Source organism: Polypterus senegalus, chromosome 3 (assembly GCF_016835505.1).
Source record: "Polypterus senegalus isolate Bchr_013 chromosome 3, ASM1683550v1, whole genome shotgun sequence".
In the NCBI taxonomy this organism is placed as follows: domain Eukaryota; kingdom Metazoa; phylum Chordata; class Cladistia; order Polypteriformes; family Polypteridae; genus Polypterus; species Polypterus senegalus.
The window spans coordinates 27,880,189-27,898,841 of NC_053156.1; the positions used below are offsets into that span (position 1 = coordinate 27,880,189).

Here is an 18,653-nt window from a genome sequence, read left to right on the forward strand (position 1 = left end):
CTCTGCTACTTAACTGACCAGATCAATAGCCCAGAAGAGGATTACCTATAAAGAGAAGGACAGAAATTGAGCAGGAGAGCAGAATCGGGTCCATCCAGTGAAAAGAAGGAGAATCGGTTGGAATGCCCAACAGCACAGCAAACTGCATGGCGTTTCAAAGGTGGATCATCGCTCTGGGGGGTCCTGAGGCAAAGTGATGGATCTGTCAGTAGGAGGGAGCCAGGCTCAGAGCATTCTCCTTACTTAACATTCAGAGGTGGCTGAGATGAATGAGGAGGCCTTGAGGTTACGCAGGGGAGATGAGACCAATGACGTGGTGGCCGAGTTGGATTTTGTGTTTCACACTCAAGCAGCTAATGTGGCCCAATGTCCATTCATTTTCTGAACCCACTTCTCCCAATTCGAAGCAGCAGGGTTTGACTGATTAGTATTTTCTTTTTATTTAAAATTTCCAATTGTTGGAATTTTAAAAATATCACTTTAATGAGCAAAAAAAAAACCATAAAGTTCATTAAGACATTATCCTTACTTCAGAGAGTATACAATAATACAAATGACCAACCAGATCTTTATATTGGCTGCATTATTAATCTCAGGTTTATATAGCGCCTTTCACAGTGATGGAAGAAAACTTTTTTTTTTTTTTTGGAAGATACCCGCTTCACTTGTACCCGACTGCTCTCTCATTATCCACAGAACGGGGCTGGGGGCAGTGGGGTTGCCAGGTTTTATGACTTAGGGCTTAGGGCATTGGACTGAAACCCCTTAAGGCTGCCATGTTAGTCCTCCTATGTCAGCTCCATTTGCTTGGTTCCAACTGTACTTGTAAAGCCCCTTGGATGGAGGCCTCTGTCAAACATACAGTCATTATAAATTCCTCTGCCAAGGTACGGACATCAATCAAACAAGCTACCAAATCTACACGCTCTTCATGCTGTGCAGCCTGGTCATTCTGAACCACCCATCTTATTGCCAGCGGTACAGGCTGGATCCTTGTAGAACTGCCATTGTGATGCCCAAATTAAGATGGGCGATTTCTACACTGAAACATGAAATGTAAACGACATCCCATGAATATGGCGGACCACTATCCAGCCAGCAAGGGTTTCCTTTACTTTTTTAAGATCACAAAAAGTTGAAGCTTATTCTGGCAACACTGGGTACAAAATGCAGGGACCAAGTTTAGACATGGTGGCACGGTAAAATGACACAGCGCTAGTTAGTCATGTAAGTTGCCCTAACATGGGAAGAATGTGCAAGTTCTACAAAGAAATGAAGCCAGGGTTTGAACCCATGTCCTTTAATGGATTATAAAAATAGACACGTAACCCTGGGGCCTACTTTCCAAATTGGTTCTGCATTAATTCTGATGATGATCCATTTTTGAAATTCCTACAAACTGAAAATGTAGGATTTCAGGTTACGTAACTTTCATGTAAAGGCGCCATATAAAGTACGCATCACAGTACCTGATGGCCTTGTCTCAATTCTTAAATCCCTTTTGAGCCAAAACAGTCCCCACCCACTAAAGACTAAAAAAAAGGGAGTGGCTTGTGAGGTTACAGCTCATTAGCCTAGTCTCCACCCACTAAAGACTGAAAAAAAAAGGAGTGGCTTGTGAGATTACAGCTCATTAGCCTAGTCTCCACCCACTAAAGACAGAAAAAAAACCAGAGTGGCTTGTGAGGTTACAGCTCATTAGCCTAGCCCCACCCACTCACTGGTTTTCTGTCTGTAGTGGGTGGGGCGAGGAGGAGGAGCTTATTTTAATAAGCTTCTGTTTCTACTTCTTGTGTATTGGATCAAACTGGATGATCCCCAATAGCACCCCCTTGCTGGATACATAAGAAGACCAAATGTGCATACTGGGAATAGCAGAGCATCTGCCTGACCCGGGCTGGAATCCTTCCCATTTTGTTTTTTAGTAATCCATCTGAAAAGTACATAAGGTAACATTCTGCTGCCATTTTTCTCAAGTACTCACTAGTCAGGATTTTGGGCAAGATGGACAGTTACACAGGTTTCTTGATCTCTGTCAGAAGATGAGGGAATCAAATTTTGTAAACATTTGGCTGTCATTACTGCTATTCTCTATCTGTGCGCCGGTTCCGTGGAAATTGAGGATTCTGGATTTTCATTTGGATTTGAAGTTCCAGCTGCCTTCTTGATGTAGATATGCAAATGTTAGAATAAAATATCAAACGTGTCTTCTGGGTTCAGGAGCTGGCAGATCTGACCCCCCCCCCTCCCATAAGGACCCCTATGCACAGCTTCAATGGGGGCGACAGCAAAATGAGGTTTATAATGTCAATTATGGCGACACAAAAAGGGAAGAGATGTCTAGACTAGGACTGGAGGAGCAAAGTGAAACTGAACAGGTCCACCATGGCACCACCTAGTGCTCTTCAGTTCTGTCCTTACTCAGTCTCATGCCATTGCTGGTGCCTCCTGTGCCCACCTCCACCGAGTGATGGCACCTGCTACTGTTCGTGATGTTTAAAAACCTTAAAGTACATAAAAGAATTAAATCTGCTGCCAGTCCAATCACCTTCTCCAATTTGACAGCTTATGCCTCTTGATGTGGCGGGGGGGCTGTCACTTTCCAAAAAATAGTAAACGCTCAGAAGTCACTCAGGATGCTGATGTCAGCAAACTCCTTGCGATACCGATGGGCATAGAGTGCCAGGAGGAAGGACCATTTCAGGGAGATGAAGCTCCACACACAAGACAGGTAGTAGCTTGTTGGATCTGTGATACCTGCAAAGCAAATGTTAAAAACAATTAGGTGGTCTCACACCCATAAATTCCACCCCATCCAAACAAGTGTGGCTTTGCTGGTATGAGAGCCAGATGTGAAATTAAATCCCGCTATTGGCTCCCTGCCTTGTGACTCCTCAATCGGTGGCCTGATTGGTGAGCTGTATAGTACAGTGGGGACTGTGTGACAGAGATGGAGGCCAAGTGACAACACCAGGAAACACCAGGTTGATTCTTAAATGTATTACAATCCAGAATTTATGGATTCATGGCAAACTGAAAATTTAGGACCTTGAGTTATGTAACTTTCATGCAAAGGTGCCAAATAAAGTAAGCATCATTGTGCCTGATGGCCTCGGCTCATTCTTAAATCCCTTATGAGCCTTTACAGTCCCCACCTACGAAACAGGAGTGGCTTGTGAAGTTACAGCTCATTAGCCTAGCCCCACCCACTCACTACTAACGTAAAGTACCCTATAAATAAAATTATCATTATTATTATTATTGTTATTACTGTCTGTAATGGGTGGGATAAGAAAGAGGAGCCTATTTCAATACGATTCTGTTTTTACTTCATGTGTATTGGATCAAACTGGATGATTCCTAATAGCACCCCCAATATCTGATGGACACCAAATGTCCACACTGGGAATAAAGGCAGACATCTGCTAGGCCAGCTCAGGACCATTCAGCACACAGAAAACAAGAGGGATGACACTCTCTACAGAGCCTGCTGACAGTAGAAACAACCATTCATGGAGCTCCTGGGAACAATGCAGTTATCCTAGCTTGTAACTGAAGGTGGTCATCATATAGAGAATGAGATTCATTGTCCAGGATAATCAACAGCATCTTAAATGACCTCATGATCTACCACTTCTTCCAGTAAGTCCAGTCTGACTCCCAAGATAGCCTTTTTTATCAGTTTATTTTGTCTGTTTGCATCACCTTCACTAATGCCATTTCCCCCAGCACACTACAACAACATTTATTTATATAGCACATACATCCATCCATTGTCTAACCCGCTGAATCCGAATAGGGTCACGGGGGTCTGCTGGAGCCAATCCCAGCCAACACAGGGCACAAGGCAGGAACCAATCCTGGGCAGGGTGCCAACCCACCGCAGGACACACACAAACACACCCACACTACCCACACACACACTAGGGTCAATTTAGAAACACCACTTGATGGTGAAGGTCATGTGGACTTCTGGCCTTTAATCCATCAATGGCTATGGCATAGAAAATGGCACTGGCTGCTACAAGCTGGAAGAAAACATGTAAGGGTGGCCTGCATACACCAAACAACCTCAGCCTCCTCAGTAAACAGAGCCGACTCTGATCCTTCTCACAAACTGATGGCCTCTGTGTTGTTACTCTACTCGTCTATCTATCATATAGTGCCTTTCATATCTATCTATCTATCTATCTATCTATCTATCTATCTATCTATCTATCTATCTATCTGTCTATTTGTCATTGTCAACTGTTGGCTTTATTTTTGGTATTAAGTATACTCAGAGACAGAGAAAACAAGTGTGTGCTGGGAAATTATCTACTGGGCCAAGCAAAACTGTCAATCCTCAAAACCAGGAGGAACAGAGAAAAAAACTCAAAGACCACTGATGTGCTCTTGATGTTTAAAGTGCTGGTAAAGTGCCGATTGAAGGTGGAATTCACTTACCATCAACTCATTGGAGACATGCAGACCTTCTGTGATTTATGGGGGCTTGGGGGGGCTTTGTGTTCTGTTGAGAAGGGCAAGCTGGTGACTGGGTGGTGACTTCTTTAAATGTCCTTCAAAATATTTATATACTGGATGATTGAAAGCTCAGAATAGGAGACTCCTGGGAAATACAATGCTGTGTGTATAATGGAGAGCGATGTACGGAGTATGAGACGAGTACAGGGGGAGTAATGGTGGAGTAGAATGATTATGAAATGTGTGTTTATTTATGGACAATTATTTATTATTTATGTGTGGATCAGGAGGCATGTATAAGGGAATAGTGGGTTAATGATCAAATTATGAATTACATATTTAATATGGAAATTCTGTACTTTATGTGTGGAGTAAGAAGCGTGCACGGGGCAATAGTAGTGGAGTAATGCAACATATTTATTAACTGCATACGACTGCTGTGTTCATGTTTTTTTTTTTGGTCATTGCACGAAGTAAAGTTAAATTTTAATATTAAAATAATCTATTAATATGCAGAGTGGGAGGAGTGTAAAGGGGGAGTAATGGTGGTCTTTGTGTTATAATGAATTACCATTTGATTTTCTTATTAATGTGCGGAGTAGGAGGAGTGTAAAGGGGGAGTAGTGGTGGTCTTTGTATTATAATGAATTGTTAACTTTTTGATTATATTATTTATGTGCGGAGTAGGAGGAGTGTAAAGGGGGAGTAGTGGTGGTCTTTGTATTATAATGAATTGTCAACTTTTTGATTATATTTATGTGCGGAGTAGGAGGAGTGTAAAGGGGGAGCAGTGGTGGTTGTCTGATACAGACTTTTTTGTTAATATCCTGAATATTGGGATTGTTTGTCTTATGACTGTATATTTTGTTATTGTTCATAATAAAGGTCATTTAAAAAAAAAATATCTATCTATCTATCTATCATATAGTGCCTTTCACATCTATCTATCTATCTATCTATCTATCTATCTATCTATCTATCTATCTATCTATCTATCTATCATATAGTGCCTTTCACATCTATCTATCTATCTATCATATAGTGCCTTTCACTCTATCTATCTATCTATCTATCTATCTATCTATCTATCTATCTATCTATCTATCTATCTATCTATCTATCTATCTATCTATCTATCTATCTATCTATCTATCTCCTTCCTGTTTTCACTGTGCATGCTGGGTGTTTGCTCTGGTGCGAGTGGCTGTGTTGGACTCTGAGTGCGGTGAGTGTTGTTTTCCTAATCTTTATCTATTTTTTCATTCCTTTTTTCACTATTCTGTCATGCTTTTGAACTATTATTGAAAGGTTTTGAGCGTTGTTTTTACTGAGTGACGTTTTGGCCACTGCAGCCGGAATGGCTGCGAATTTAGAGACCTTGAGCCACCGTCACGGGATAAAACTTCTGTTAGAGGAGTTTGTCCCGTTGGAGATGGCGGTCTTAGCAGTCGGTCAGGTGGTCGGTTGTGAGAATATTAAATCGGCTTCCAGAATGAACGGCTGTATTGTTTTATTCTTAAGTTCAGTAGATCTGGTCTCAGTAGTGGTGGAAAGAGGTGTCGTTATTTATGGATCTTTCGTACAGGTAACTCCGCCGGACACCCCAGCACGCAAAGTAATTATTTCAAATGTACCGCCGTTTATAAAGAATGAAACTATTGAAAAAGAGCTGGAGCGCCATGGCAGACTTGTTTCTAAAATTCGTTTTATTCCATTGGGGTGTAAATCCCCAGCGTTAAAACATGTTCTGTCTTTCCGAAGACAAGTTAACATGGTTTTGAATAGAATGAATGAAAATCTAAATATTGCAATGAAGTTTAAAGTTGATGGATTTGATTATGTAATCTTTGTGTCTTCGGATGAAATGAAATGTTTACGGTGCGGGAGTGAACTACATCTGATGAAACATTGTCCCGAGAAAGAAAAAGAAAAACGAGGCAATGAACCTGAAGTTCAGAAAAAGTTGGAAGGTGAAGTTCAAAGCCGTCCTGTAGTAGCTGGGAGCCAAGAGATCGTAGACGAGTGGGAGGCAATGCCTCAGGGGGATGAGGAAAAAGGTAATCCAGATGAAAATGAAAGTGGTTTAAATACAGAGACCTCTTTAACAGTACAGGGCAGATCATGGGGAGATGTGGATGTGGAAGAGGAGGATGGAAATATTGATATTGAGAAAGACGGCGAGTTTAGACGCCCAGAGCGGAAGAGGCATGGGATAGAAGATGGTGGTACAACAAAAAAGCGGATGAACACGAGTCGGGGATCGGGCGGAGATGCCGCTGATCCTCTGTTTAATGCTAAGGGGGCTTTTGCAGTTCTTGCAGAGACGGTTGATGACGGTTCTGCCGTGGTGAGCGCAGGGGAGGAGGGTGATGGAGAAATGTCAGATTATTCAACCATCTTAGACTCACAGGATTTAAGTGGCAGAGGCGGTTACAGCGCCCAGAGCGTTAAACAGTTTCTACAGGAGAAGGGTGAATGTGGCAGATTTTTTTCCCGATGTGAATCTGTTTATATCGTCAGTGGGTAGTTTGAGAAAAGACAAAACCATAGCCACAATATTTAACATCAAGGAGCTCGTGAGATTAAAGAATATCACGAATAGGTTGAGGAAACAGGCTAAAAAATGAAAAGAAACATTTTTAGGAATTTTCTGCCGTTGTATCTGTGGTGGTCGCTTGGTTTGGTGCTAAGTTGCTGTTTACATTTAATCAGTATGGCGAACTTGAAATTGGGTAGTTTAAATATTAACAGCGGGAGGAATCCAAGCAAGAGACTGACGCTCTTTGGGATTCTAACCCAAAAAAATCTGACAGTCACTTTTCTACAGGAAACCCACGAGACAAACCAGTGGGAGTGGAGCAGGGACTGGAAGGGGGGCTGCTTCTTCAGCAATGGGACACAAGTCAGTGCAGGGGTGGCGGTCTTGTTTTGCAGTGGTTTTCGAATGGAGGATCATAATGTGCAGGAGGTGGTGAAAGGGAGGCTACTGAAAGTAAAAACAAAAGGAAATGGCTGTTCGTTCACTTTTATTACCCTTATCAAGCGGGGTCATTTTTGCTAAATCGCTTGTAATTCAACCTCTCCAAATTAGAATCTTTGCTGTTATTGAACTATCTGGAGTATAAACACATGTTTGGTCTCTTTGTAAAGGTAACATTCTCTAGTTTCACCCTTAGTAGTCAGAATCACTGTAGGTGTGACTGATCAAAAGTTATGCACATTAGAACTCACAAAAAAAATGAATTTTTTTGTTCTCGCCTAGGTTTTTTTTATGAAAATAAAGGAAAATAAAGCTGCAGTAGGTAGGTGGGGACAGAAACACACTATGGACCAACAGAATAACTTGTTGACTACTCACATTTCAAATTTGAAAAGAATACCTGTAAAAATGACATTTTTACACCAGTTTTTATGTGGGCATGCCCAGGGGCTTTTTAGAGGGACCATTATCCACATTTTGGAACGTATGGAAAAAGTGTAATAACTTTTGAATGCTTCAACCCACAGATATCAATGAGGGCTCTACTGAAAGCTTACACCTAAAGGAATCTATATCTACACACAGTGTCACTCTATTAGTTATGGAAATTCATATTCCATAATAAAAACAATAAAAATACACATTTCAATATAAAATATTTAAAACAAGTCTTATGGGCTAAAAAATATATATATATATATATATTTTATTTTTTTTTTTTAAAATGCACACAAACTATATACATTTTTTACAAACTGTTACAACACAGCTCAGCGTTTTTCCATGTGCCACTGATTGTAGCAATCTAGCAGGCAGAAAGCACAAGGGCGTGTCACATGTCGCTCTCTGCCATTAGACGTCTCCTGGTACGATCGATCACTGTCACGCCGCGTACATGCATCTATTACTTAATCGAAAGTGTATTTACGTATATCTGTACTTTTATCCATATTTAAAATGCGAAAAAACTTGGTGAAATCACAATAAACAACCACGCACCACGTCTGCAGACTGGCACAAATGCCAGCTTCGCGCAGCTCCAATCGGTTTTGTTTACAAGTTGGTATGGCAAGTTACATATCGGCGTGCTCAGCTGCTCATTGGCTGTAAGTTTGGAGTGTCACTCACAGCATCCAATCAAACTAGTAGATTCTACGAGGGTTTGGAGTTGTGCATCATCGTTCAGCTGTCTGTGACACTCGTTGGCTATGCGAGGTGCCAGTCACCCCCCAGACCCCTCGTAATTGGCCAACTTAGGTGTCAATCAGAAGCTAACACTTCCGTGTAACATGCTTTAGCGTGGTTATTGCCGACAGAAACAAATTACGTCTGATATGATCCATAGAAATGAAAAAAAATGTCGGAGCTAGTCTCGAGTTAAAAAACGTTTTCTGGAGTTTTTGTCCCTTTGAGGATCTATCATGTGTTTTGGACCTAATCGTTTTACTGGATTATATTCCCTGGAGCCTTACGGACAGAATGAGATCAATATTGCTCGGAAATATTGATGTTTGACTTGCAGAGAGCCTTCAAAGGTAGGAAAAGTCAGCTCTTAAAAGTATTTACTTCTCTGTAAAAAAGGCCTTAGTGTCAGTGCTGTGGTTGTTGTGTGTCAAAATGGTTTATATCATCGGAAAGACGAGACTCTGAATTTTCATTTGATGTGTAGTGTGTCGAGGTGCATGACAGAGGGGCCTGCACACACGGCTGTGACATGATTGTGACGTCGTAAAATCGTCGTTATGTACCGGGACCGGTACGTGTGCATGTTAAGGGGATACTGTATATGCACCAAATAATGGGAATGAAAAACTTGATTTTTAAATAAAGTATTGGCAGAAGTTTTAAGTCCCTGAGGAAGTGGTGATATTGGGTGGGGATTTTAATTGTACCCTTGACCCTCAGAGGGACAGAAATAACAGCCTGGAGCCACGGAGATAGGAAAGGATAGTGGGGGAGACGGGGCTGGTGGATGTGTGGAGGAGTGAACATGGAGACAGCAGCAGGCAGTACACATGGGGAAAGATAACTAGTGAGACCCTTTCAATGGCGAGGCTCGATAGATTTTACACCTTCAAGCACCTATTGGGTCTATTTAAGGAATGCTCCATTGTCCCCACTGGTTTCTCAGACCACAGCCTAGTGGTTTGTACAGTTCTATCGAGCACCTACAAGCCCCGGAAGCGCATACTGGCATTTTAATGTACACCTACTACAGGATCAGCGATTTAAAGACATTTTAAATTATTTTTATAGAGGTTGGAGGGGTTCGAGGAAGGTGTTCACCAGCTTACAGCATTGGTGGGAAATGGGGAAGAACCACATTCGATCCTTGTGTCAGCAATATACCAGAAATGTCACACGGTCGTTACAGTCAGAAATGACACAACTGGAGGGCAGAATATCTCAGATTGAACAGCTATTAGGGAATGGCTCAGATGAAACACTTACAGAGAGTCTCAAAGCAACAAAGAGGGGCTCTCACATTTACTAGACACAAAAGCTCAGGGGGCTCTAGTGAGGGCTCGCTTCCAGCAGTTAACACAAATAGATGCACCAACACAATATTTTTTTGGTCTGGAAAAAAAGAATTCTCAAAGTAAAATTCTACACTGTGTGACTAAAGCTAATGGTGAAAAGACACAGGACTTGGGTGAGATAAGAACAGAGGTCTGAGTGTTTTATGAAAAGCTGTTTTGTGCTGAAGGATGTGGTGGTGACGAAAACTTAGTCATTTTTAGAGGACTTACCACAGCTTCCTGCAACTGATGCCACCGAGCTGAATAAAGAGCTCAATAAGGCAGAAATTTCGGCAGCAGTGAACAAACTTCATAATGGAAAAGTCCTTGAGATAGATGCCATTCCAATTGAATTTTATAAAGAATTTTGGGATGTTATTGGCCAGGATTTGTTAGAAGTGTTCAAACACAGTGTTGAATCAGGTGTGCTACCTCAGAGCTGTAGAAGGGCCGTGATCACACTTCTGCCTAAAAAAGGTGACTTGTGCCATATTAAGAAATGGAGGCCTGTGTCTTTACTTTGCGCAGATTATAAAATCCTGTCAAAAGCCTTAGCTAACAGAATGCACACAGTGTTAGTGAAACTGGTGCATCCGGATCAGAGCTATTGCATCCCTGTGTGGTGTTATGGGTCCACAGCTCGTTGAGAAAATGCCATTCATTTTAAATAATCACCGCACCCGAGGCAGCTTCGTGAGGGGGGGCGATGTTGTAGCGAGCCGCGGGGCAGTCGTCGATGTGGGCGTTTCTCACCGTGTGCACAGGTGAGGAACTGCCCACATTCGTGATTGCTCCCGTGGCTAATGCTACAGCTGTGATGGCCCCTCATGTTTTAAAAAGAAGCGCGTGTCGGTTTTGCGGGGAGGTGTAAGAAACGATCGGAGAGAAAAAGGAAAGGAAAGAGGACGGAGGTTACAGGGAGCGAGGAAGCATGCGGTGCAGGAGAGACAGACACGTGGAGCGTGTGTGTGGTGAGCGCGCGATCGAGCGCTCATGGGCAGCTGCAAGGAAGCTCGGTGTTAGGCCGACACCCAGGTGCTTGAGTTGAGGTTGCTCCCGCTGAGCGACCATGTAGCGGGAGTGATCAGGTGAAAGCGACGGGCCGCAGAGAAGCCGCGGAAAGGCAGCGGAAGTCGGGAGGCTTGGTGGAGGAGTCCCCAACGTGGGCGACCTGGCCGTTGGTGGAAACCAAGTTCTCGAGGCTGGGATGAGTGCCATACCGGAGCCAGGGATCGGGAGGTCTCCAGTCTCGTGAAAGTGTAGAGGAAGGCAGCTGCAGAGAGCGTCTTGCCTGCTGCTTGGCCCATACGGGATAAGCAGGTGAGACGCTAATAGACGATGCACCGGATTTGTTTGTTGTTTTAAGACTGCTTCCTAGAGAAGATTTTAACCTCTGGTTTTTAAAGGATTGTTTTTTTGTCTAGTGTTTTAACCTCCACGTTCTTTTTATGGATTATTTATTTAATGAACATTGAAACTGCACGATTTATGGAACACTGTTTTTGTTGACTGTTTTTTAAATAAAAGCACTTTTGCACTTTCTACCTTCCCCTTGCTCAGTAATTTGCCTCCATTGACTAGCTCACTCGGTTACATTATCGACGGTGTTGGGTTCAAGTGCTTCCAAACCTCAAAGGGAGCGTGGAGCCAGAACCCACATCGTCACACCCTGAGAGATCCATTTTTAATAACATTTTCTTAGTCAGAGATATTATTGCTGCAACAAAACTGTTCAATTTTAGAACAGGATTTATTTCAATTGACCAAGAAAAAGCCTTTGATAGGGTCAGACACACGCATCTATGGAACACTCTCAAGGCCTTTGGATTTGGGGAACAATTTATAAAGTACATTCGGCTGTTGTATTGTGACATTTCTGGTATAGTTAAGGTCAATGGTGGTTTATGTGCGCCTTTCAGCGTCCAAGGAGGAGTCCGACAAGGCTGTTCGCTATCAGGGATGCTGTACGCCCTCGCCTTAGAGCCATTCTTAGTCAACCTGAGAAAAGTGCTGACTGGTCTCTCCATTCCTTACTGCACTGGGAATCCTGTAAAGGTCACGGCCTACGCAGACGACATTGTTGTTTTTATCGCAAATCAAGAAGACTTTGATAATGTCACAAAATGTCAAAGGAAATATGAACTGATTTCCAATGCTAAAATAAACTGGAGTAAAAGCAGTGCTTTGTTAGTTGGAGACTGGGCTGGATATAAGACGCCGAGTTTACAAGAAGAGCTGCAATGGAGCACTGAAGGGATTCTCTACCTGGGAGTACATCTAGGAGATGATCACTATGTGCAGAAGAACTGGGATGGACTCTTGGAGAAAGTGGTAGCTCGGTTGGCCAGATGGAAATGGATACTATCCCAAATGTCGTACAGAGGTCGGATGTTAGTAATTAACAATCTGGTGACTTCGAGTCTGTGGCATCGGTGTATCTGTCTGGAGCCTCCACCACATGTAATTCAGAAGATTCAAGAGAATGTGGTTAATTTTTTTTGGGATGGTCTTCACTGGTTGAGGAGGGGCGTATTATACTTGCCACTTGATGAAGGTGGGCAAAGCATTATGGACTTGAAAGCAGAATTATTGCCTTCCGCCTTCAGTGCAAAAACCGTTATACTCCACAACGACTGAGCCCTGGATGAATCTAGCACTGCTCTTTTTTAACCAAGTGGGACAAATGGGATTGGGCAAAAGCTTAATATGGTGTCGTCTTGAGAAACCTGAGACCTTACAAGTACCAGACTTTTACAGGAGTCTTTTTAAAGCTTGGCAATTTTTATCAATTCAAAGAGACTGTGATGACCTCTCATTGTTTTGGATTCTAGAAGAGCCCATTGTGTTTAATCCAAATATCTGTACCACAATAGGACAGTCTGTAAGCTTTATTTATAGTCTATGTAGAAATAACATTACACAATTAAAACATTTAATCAACTGGGAGGATTTTAATTGGAAAAGCCTAGAAACCGTAGCAGCAGAGACAAAAGTGCACTCAGTACGGCTTGTGGGCAATTTCTTAACGCAAGTTAAAGCATCTCTAGGAAGTGAAGTAAGGACACTCCTGCAGGACACCTTTAAAGACCAGCTGAAGCCACCCGAAGATCCGACTTTCACTACACTTGTGGTGTCTCCAGTAGGTGATTGGGACACTAGTGACACCAACAGACTACTTGTGACAAAAGATCTGAGAGACTTGTCCTTAAACACCATCAAAGGAAAACAGTTCTACAGGATCTGCGTAAAAGTAAAGAACCAGGATCAACTGAAAGCACTGAAGGCCGACACACCCTGGAGGAAGAAGATTGTCATTCCTGAAGGAACACTGCTAGTCTGGACAGCACTATATAGACCACCATTGACCAGTAGGGTAGGGGGTTTACAGTGGAGGATATTGCACGGTATAGTTGCTGTGAACTCCTTTCTATCAGTTATTTGCCCAGGGGTTTCAGATACCTGCCCTTTCTGTGGGTTGAGGGAGATGGTATTTCACTGTTTTATGTTTTGTGAGACATTGGTTTTTTTTTTAATGATAAAGCAGTTGATTGAGGGTCTGGGGGTCTGTTATAATAGGATGGTGTTTGTGTTTGGGGTAAAGAGCTAAAAAAAACCAAATACAAATATTAACCTGGTTACCTTTATTTTAGGACAGGCGAAACTGGGAATATGGAAAACCTGGAAAAATAAGGTTAACGGAGCAGGCACCACAGACCCCATAGTATTATTTAAAATGACTTGTAAAAGTAGAATAGAAGTAGATCTGAATTTTTATAAATCTATCAGAAATCTTTCACAGTTTAAGGATAAGTGGTGTGTAAATAATGTACTGTGTAATTATGACAATGATGAACTTTACTTTGCATTTTAATTCGAATGTAATTATTAATAGAATATGTATGAGTAGAAATCTATAGAGTATTGTAATAATTGAGTGGAATTGTGGGAATGGAAGGGATGAATGAAGGGTCAAGGGTTTGGGTGGGTATTTATGAAATGAGTAAGGCATGGACTGGGGTATTTAGAAGTTCAAAATGTGACTTTATTATGTTGTTTTTGTTTTTTTTTTCTGTGGTTAGATTTTGTGTTTTTAATGAATTTCATACTGAATTTAATAATGGTGTTTTTTTTTAAATAAAAATCTATCTATCTATCTATCTATCTATCTATCTATCTATCTATTATATAGTGTATGTCCATCTATCTATCTATTGTGATGTGAAATTTTGCATTCAAGTTGAAAAATATTTTGTATGTCTTTATTTGTAACTTAGACAAAGCAATATAATGCTAGTGTTACATTATTGATAATAACAGCAATGGTTTGATGGTTTAAGAACCCCTTCCCCCTTTTAGGACTGGGTCTCTTTGAATTTTACGACAGGATTTACAGGAAGTGCCTTAAACCAGTTTGTCAAGTGTTTCTCTGCTAAAGTCTCTCAACCCCCACAGGAAAGCCAGGCTGCCTAACTGTCAAGCTTTACCTTAAGATATGGTTTTGGGGGCAGGTGTGAAGATGTTCTATTCCCCCATTGGTCTGCAGTATGGCTGTTTGGAATTGTCTTGTATCAGAAGCCTTTAAGTACCATGGCGCCCTAATGGCTGTAAGGGTTGGACAGAGAATCTATCAATTTGCTCACTCCCTCACTCTCTCTCTCTTACCAAATGATGAAAGAGCATCTCACAAACCATGAACTGAAAAGGACAGCACAATGAAGAGCACAGCTCGGCAGCCATACTGAGACAGGCATGCGGCCTGTTCTGAAGAAAGCTGACCACCAATGATGCTTTAACTAGAGACTTTAAGTAACAAACAAGTCTGTGTACTGCCTGAAACTACCCATCACCATTTAATCAGGTTGTATGGTTGCCAATATTCAAATGTACTTTGCATATTGTTATTATTTATGAATATTATCAATAATACATTGTTTAAATTGTAACTTAACTCCTGCTTGTCTTTTACTACACCTAATTGCCTGAGGTTATACAAGTAGGAGGGAAGGTGGGGAGAAGTTATATACTATAATACCTTAAACAGTGGTAAGTCTGGGAGATTTGAGGCATTCTGACAAAGGCTACTTATTAATAATACAAAAGGGGAAAGTACAGCAATATATTACTCTACCAAGACAAACCACTATCTATCTAATTGAAGAGTTTCTATAGAAATCCAAATTTCTCCTTTGGGGACAAAGTTCTGTCTGTCGTTATTGCTACACCGATGCCTTTATCCAAAGCAACTTACGACATCTGAGATACAATTGGTTACATTTCTTTCGTTTTTCCAATTGGTGTGACTTGTTCAGGGTCACCACAGAGTCAGCATGAGAATCTGAAGTCAGAACCTCACGGTTTGAAGTCTTAAGTCTTAACTACAACACCACACTGTCTGCCAAGAGAAGAACTGGGAAAGGTCCAATAGAAATAATTCACCGCTTGGCCCATTGTCTAGCCAGCCACTTCAGAAAGTATTCTGACCCCTTTATGTTTTTTTTTACATTGTGCTATGTTGCAGTCATTTAAATTAATTTTTTCTCCATATCACACAGCACTCAATACCCTTTTTTTGAATTTTTTATTGCAGATTTATTAAAAACACAAAACTGAAATCTGCAACATATGAAAATGTAGGAAAGTGAAGGGCTGTGAATCCTTTTTGATGGCATTGGGCTGAGGGCACAAGGCGGTCTCCGTCTCTTCATGAGCTCACAAGTCACGGGTGCAGATGACAATGAATGCTAAAGCACAGCAGGTAGGTCAGTTTAGGGTACCCCCGTGTGCTTAATGATCAGGTGACGTTGGTTTACCAGCCTCTAACAGCTAAGAAATCTTAAGGATGATCCCAATTGAAACTATGGAGTCGGGCACAGTGTCCAGTTAATGACCTCATTCTGATATTGGGCAGAGGACAGAGACAAGTGTCCATTGTGTAAACCACCAATCAGAAAGAGTCTTAGCTGTATTACCAAGGGAAGGTGGCTGATGTCTGGAGTGCTTGTTTCCCACGAGTGCCCTCATTTTTGTCAACTGGGCAAGACAGTGCCATCGCAGGAAGGACTTCATTACTCAAAGACTCTGAAACAAATGACCAAGTCATGGAGTTGAAGCAGAAACTCTGACAACATTGAAGAAGGATCTGGATGAGATGTTGGAACAGCTGAGCTATTAGCTAAACAGACGAGCAACAAATGGACTGATTTGTCTCCTCGTGTTTGTCAGACTTGTTCTGCTTTTTTATGCATTGGATTGTGTGGCCTGTCCTATAAGATACAGTGCTGTCGTTGTGCTTGGCTGACAGACAGCGTAAATGACAGCATAAATGACATAAATGACAGTGTAAATGACGCTGGGCCACTACTGAACAGGCACCACAGGCTACCCTTGTGTCCACTGACCCCAAGTCACGCAATACACCACTAAGGTAAACGGCCCGGAGCAGCAAGGAAAGTGAGGTTACCCTCCGCTGGTAACTGGGGAGGGTGACAGTACTAAGGTGGGAGGTCTAGAAGATCAACCCCAGTCCCTAAAAGACTAACTAGCAGGCAGCTGGTTTGTACTTCATGTGTTTTGCTTCTGTGGCGTAAACTGAATACCAACCACATGTGTACTGCTGGTGACTTTTTAAAGGTGGATGAGTGGTATACATATGCACAAGCAAGACTCACTCTGGTGCTTGGTGATGGCAATAGTGAGGAAGCTGATGAAGGCCACCACAGCAAAGACAGAAAACAGAACGCCGATGAAGAAGAAGAACTTGAGGCCCTTCAGCCATGTTCGCCAGTAATCCTGGATATACATGATGTGTGTGATCAGTGCCCACAGAGCCAGGACCCCTAAAAATGGAAAAGAGAGAAAGAGAGAGAGAGGGGGCATCATTAGAGATTTGTACTACAACTGTACAAAAAAGGTTCAAAAGGAATGATGCGGCTGCTCATCAAACCAACAACTTGTTCATTATTACTTTTTATAACCTTCAAGAAATTTTCTTCCCCTACCAGTCCTGACTGTACAGAAAACATACTACAGAAAAGTCACAAGTTTTTGGTTCCTCCACCATCAGTCGCTCACTCGTATCAGTCGAGACCCTAAGAGTATGGTTCCTCCTGCCAGTGATCATGGAAATGTTCAGCTCTAAAACACCTTGGAAATTTAGGCAAAATGGCGATTGACACGTGTGTGCGCTAGGACAACAGCTTAAGGTGATGACAGTTACCCGCCGGACGAAGCAGGGCTTGTCGCTGTGTGCTGATTCCTTCCGTCCTCCTCCCGCTGCAGAATGGAAGTCTGGCTACAATTCCACCTCTGACGTCACTTCCCGCTTTCCTGGACCCTCCCCTTCCTGCCTGGTGGCCATATGACCAGCAGTTCAGCCATCTGGGAGTTACAGTCAGGTCCATACAGTAAGTATTTGGACAGTGACACAATTTTCATAACTTTTCATAACTCTTTGTACCACCATCAATAGGTTTGAAATGAAGCAGTCAAGATGTGATTGAAGTGCAGATTTGAAGTTTTAATTTAAGGGGTTTATCAAAAATATATGATCCGTTTAGGAATGTCTGCCATTTTTATACGTGGTCTCCCCACTTTCAGGGTCTCAAAAGTATTTGGACAAACTACCATAATCATAAATATAATTTTCCATTTTCCATACTTGGTTTGTTAATCCTTTCCAGTCAATGACTGCCTGAAGTCTGAGCCCACGGCCTTCTCCAAGTGCTGTGTTTCCACCCTACTGACGCTTTGCCAGGCCTTTACTACAGCTGTCTTCAGGTGCTGCTTGTTCGTTGGACTTTCTGCCATCAGTTTTGTCTTCAGTAAGTGAAGTGCGAGTCCAGTTGGGTTGAGGTCAGTTGATTGACTTGGCCATTGTGAAATCTTCCACTTGAAAAGCACTTGGTTTGCTGTCACAGTATGTTTTGCCTCTTTGTCCATCTGTACTGTGAAGAGTCATCCTATCAGTTCTGCAGCATTTGGCCGAATCTGAGCAGACAGGATAGCCACACTGTACACATCAGAATTCATCCTGCTACTTCTGCCAGCAGTCATATCATCAATAAATACCAGTGACTGACTTCCATTGGTAACCATGCATGATCTCTGCCTATACCATGTTTCACAGATGATGTGGTATTCATCAGATCATGAGCTGTTCCTTTTTTCTAAATACTCTTCTCACTCCAACAGTACAGAGTAATGGTGACTGTGGAAGAGAAGGGAAAAAGTGAGTGCAGGCAGGGTGGAATAGGTGGAGAAGAGTGTCAGGAGTGATTTGTGATAGAGTGAAGGTATCAGAGTGACAGAGCTGGAGGTGGAAGTTAAAGGTAAGCATTGGGTGTGACGAGGATGGATAGGATTAGAAATGAGGACATTAGAGGACAGAGCTGCCAGGAAAGAGGCTGAGTGTAAAGAAAAGGAGCCTAAGAAAAGGTTTAAGGATGTGGTGAGAGAGGACATGGAGGTGATGGGTGTGACAGAACAAGATACAAAGGACAGAAAGATATGGAAGAAGACGATCCGCTGTGACAGAGCAAGATGGAGAGGACAAGAAGAGATGGAAAAAAAGTGATCCTCTGTGGCAACACATTAAAGCTGAAAGAAGAAGACTCTTCTCTATCCATCATTCTACAACCCCAATTTCAATGAAGTTGAGATGTTGTGTAAAATGTAAATAACAACAGAGTACA

The 18,653-nt window shown here is 42.1% G+C and overlaps 1 protein-coding gene across 1 annotated transcript in view; it reads right to left on the reverse strand.

The window, feature by feature from the left end:
- Positions 1–1,130: 1,130 nt before the first annotated feature.
- The window catches only part of LOC120524954 (heme transporter hrg1-A-like), a 69,849-nt gene continuing 52,326 nt past the window's right edge, over positions 1,131–18,653 (reverse strand). The window contains exons 2-3 of the mRNA XM_039746858.1: positions 16,632–16,799; positions 1,131–2,757 (exon numbers count right to left, since the gene is read on the reverse strand). Coding sequence (XP_039602792.1) covers positions 2,621–2,757; positions 16,632–16,799 — 305 coding nt within the window. The 3' untranslated portion in view covers positions 1,131–2,620. The remainder of the gene's footprint in view (positions 2,758–16,631; positions 16,800–18,653) is intronic.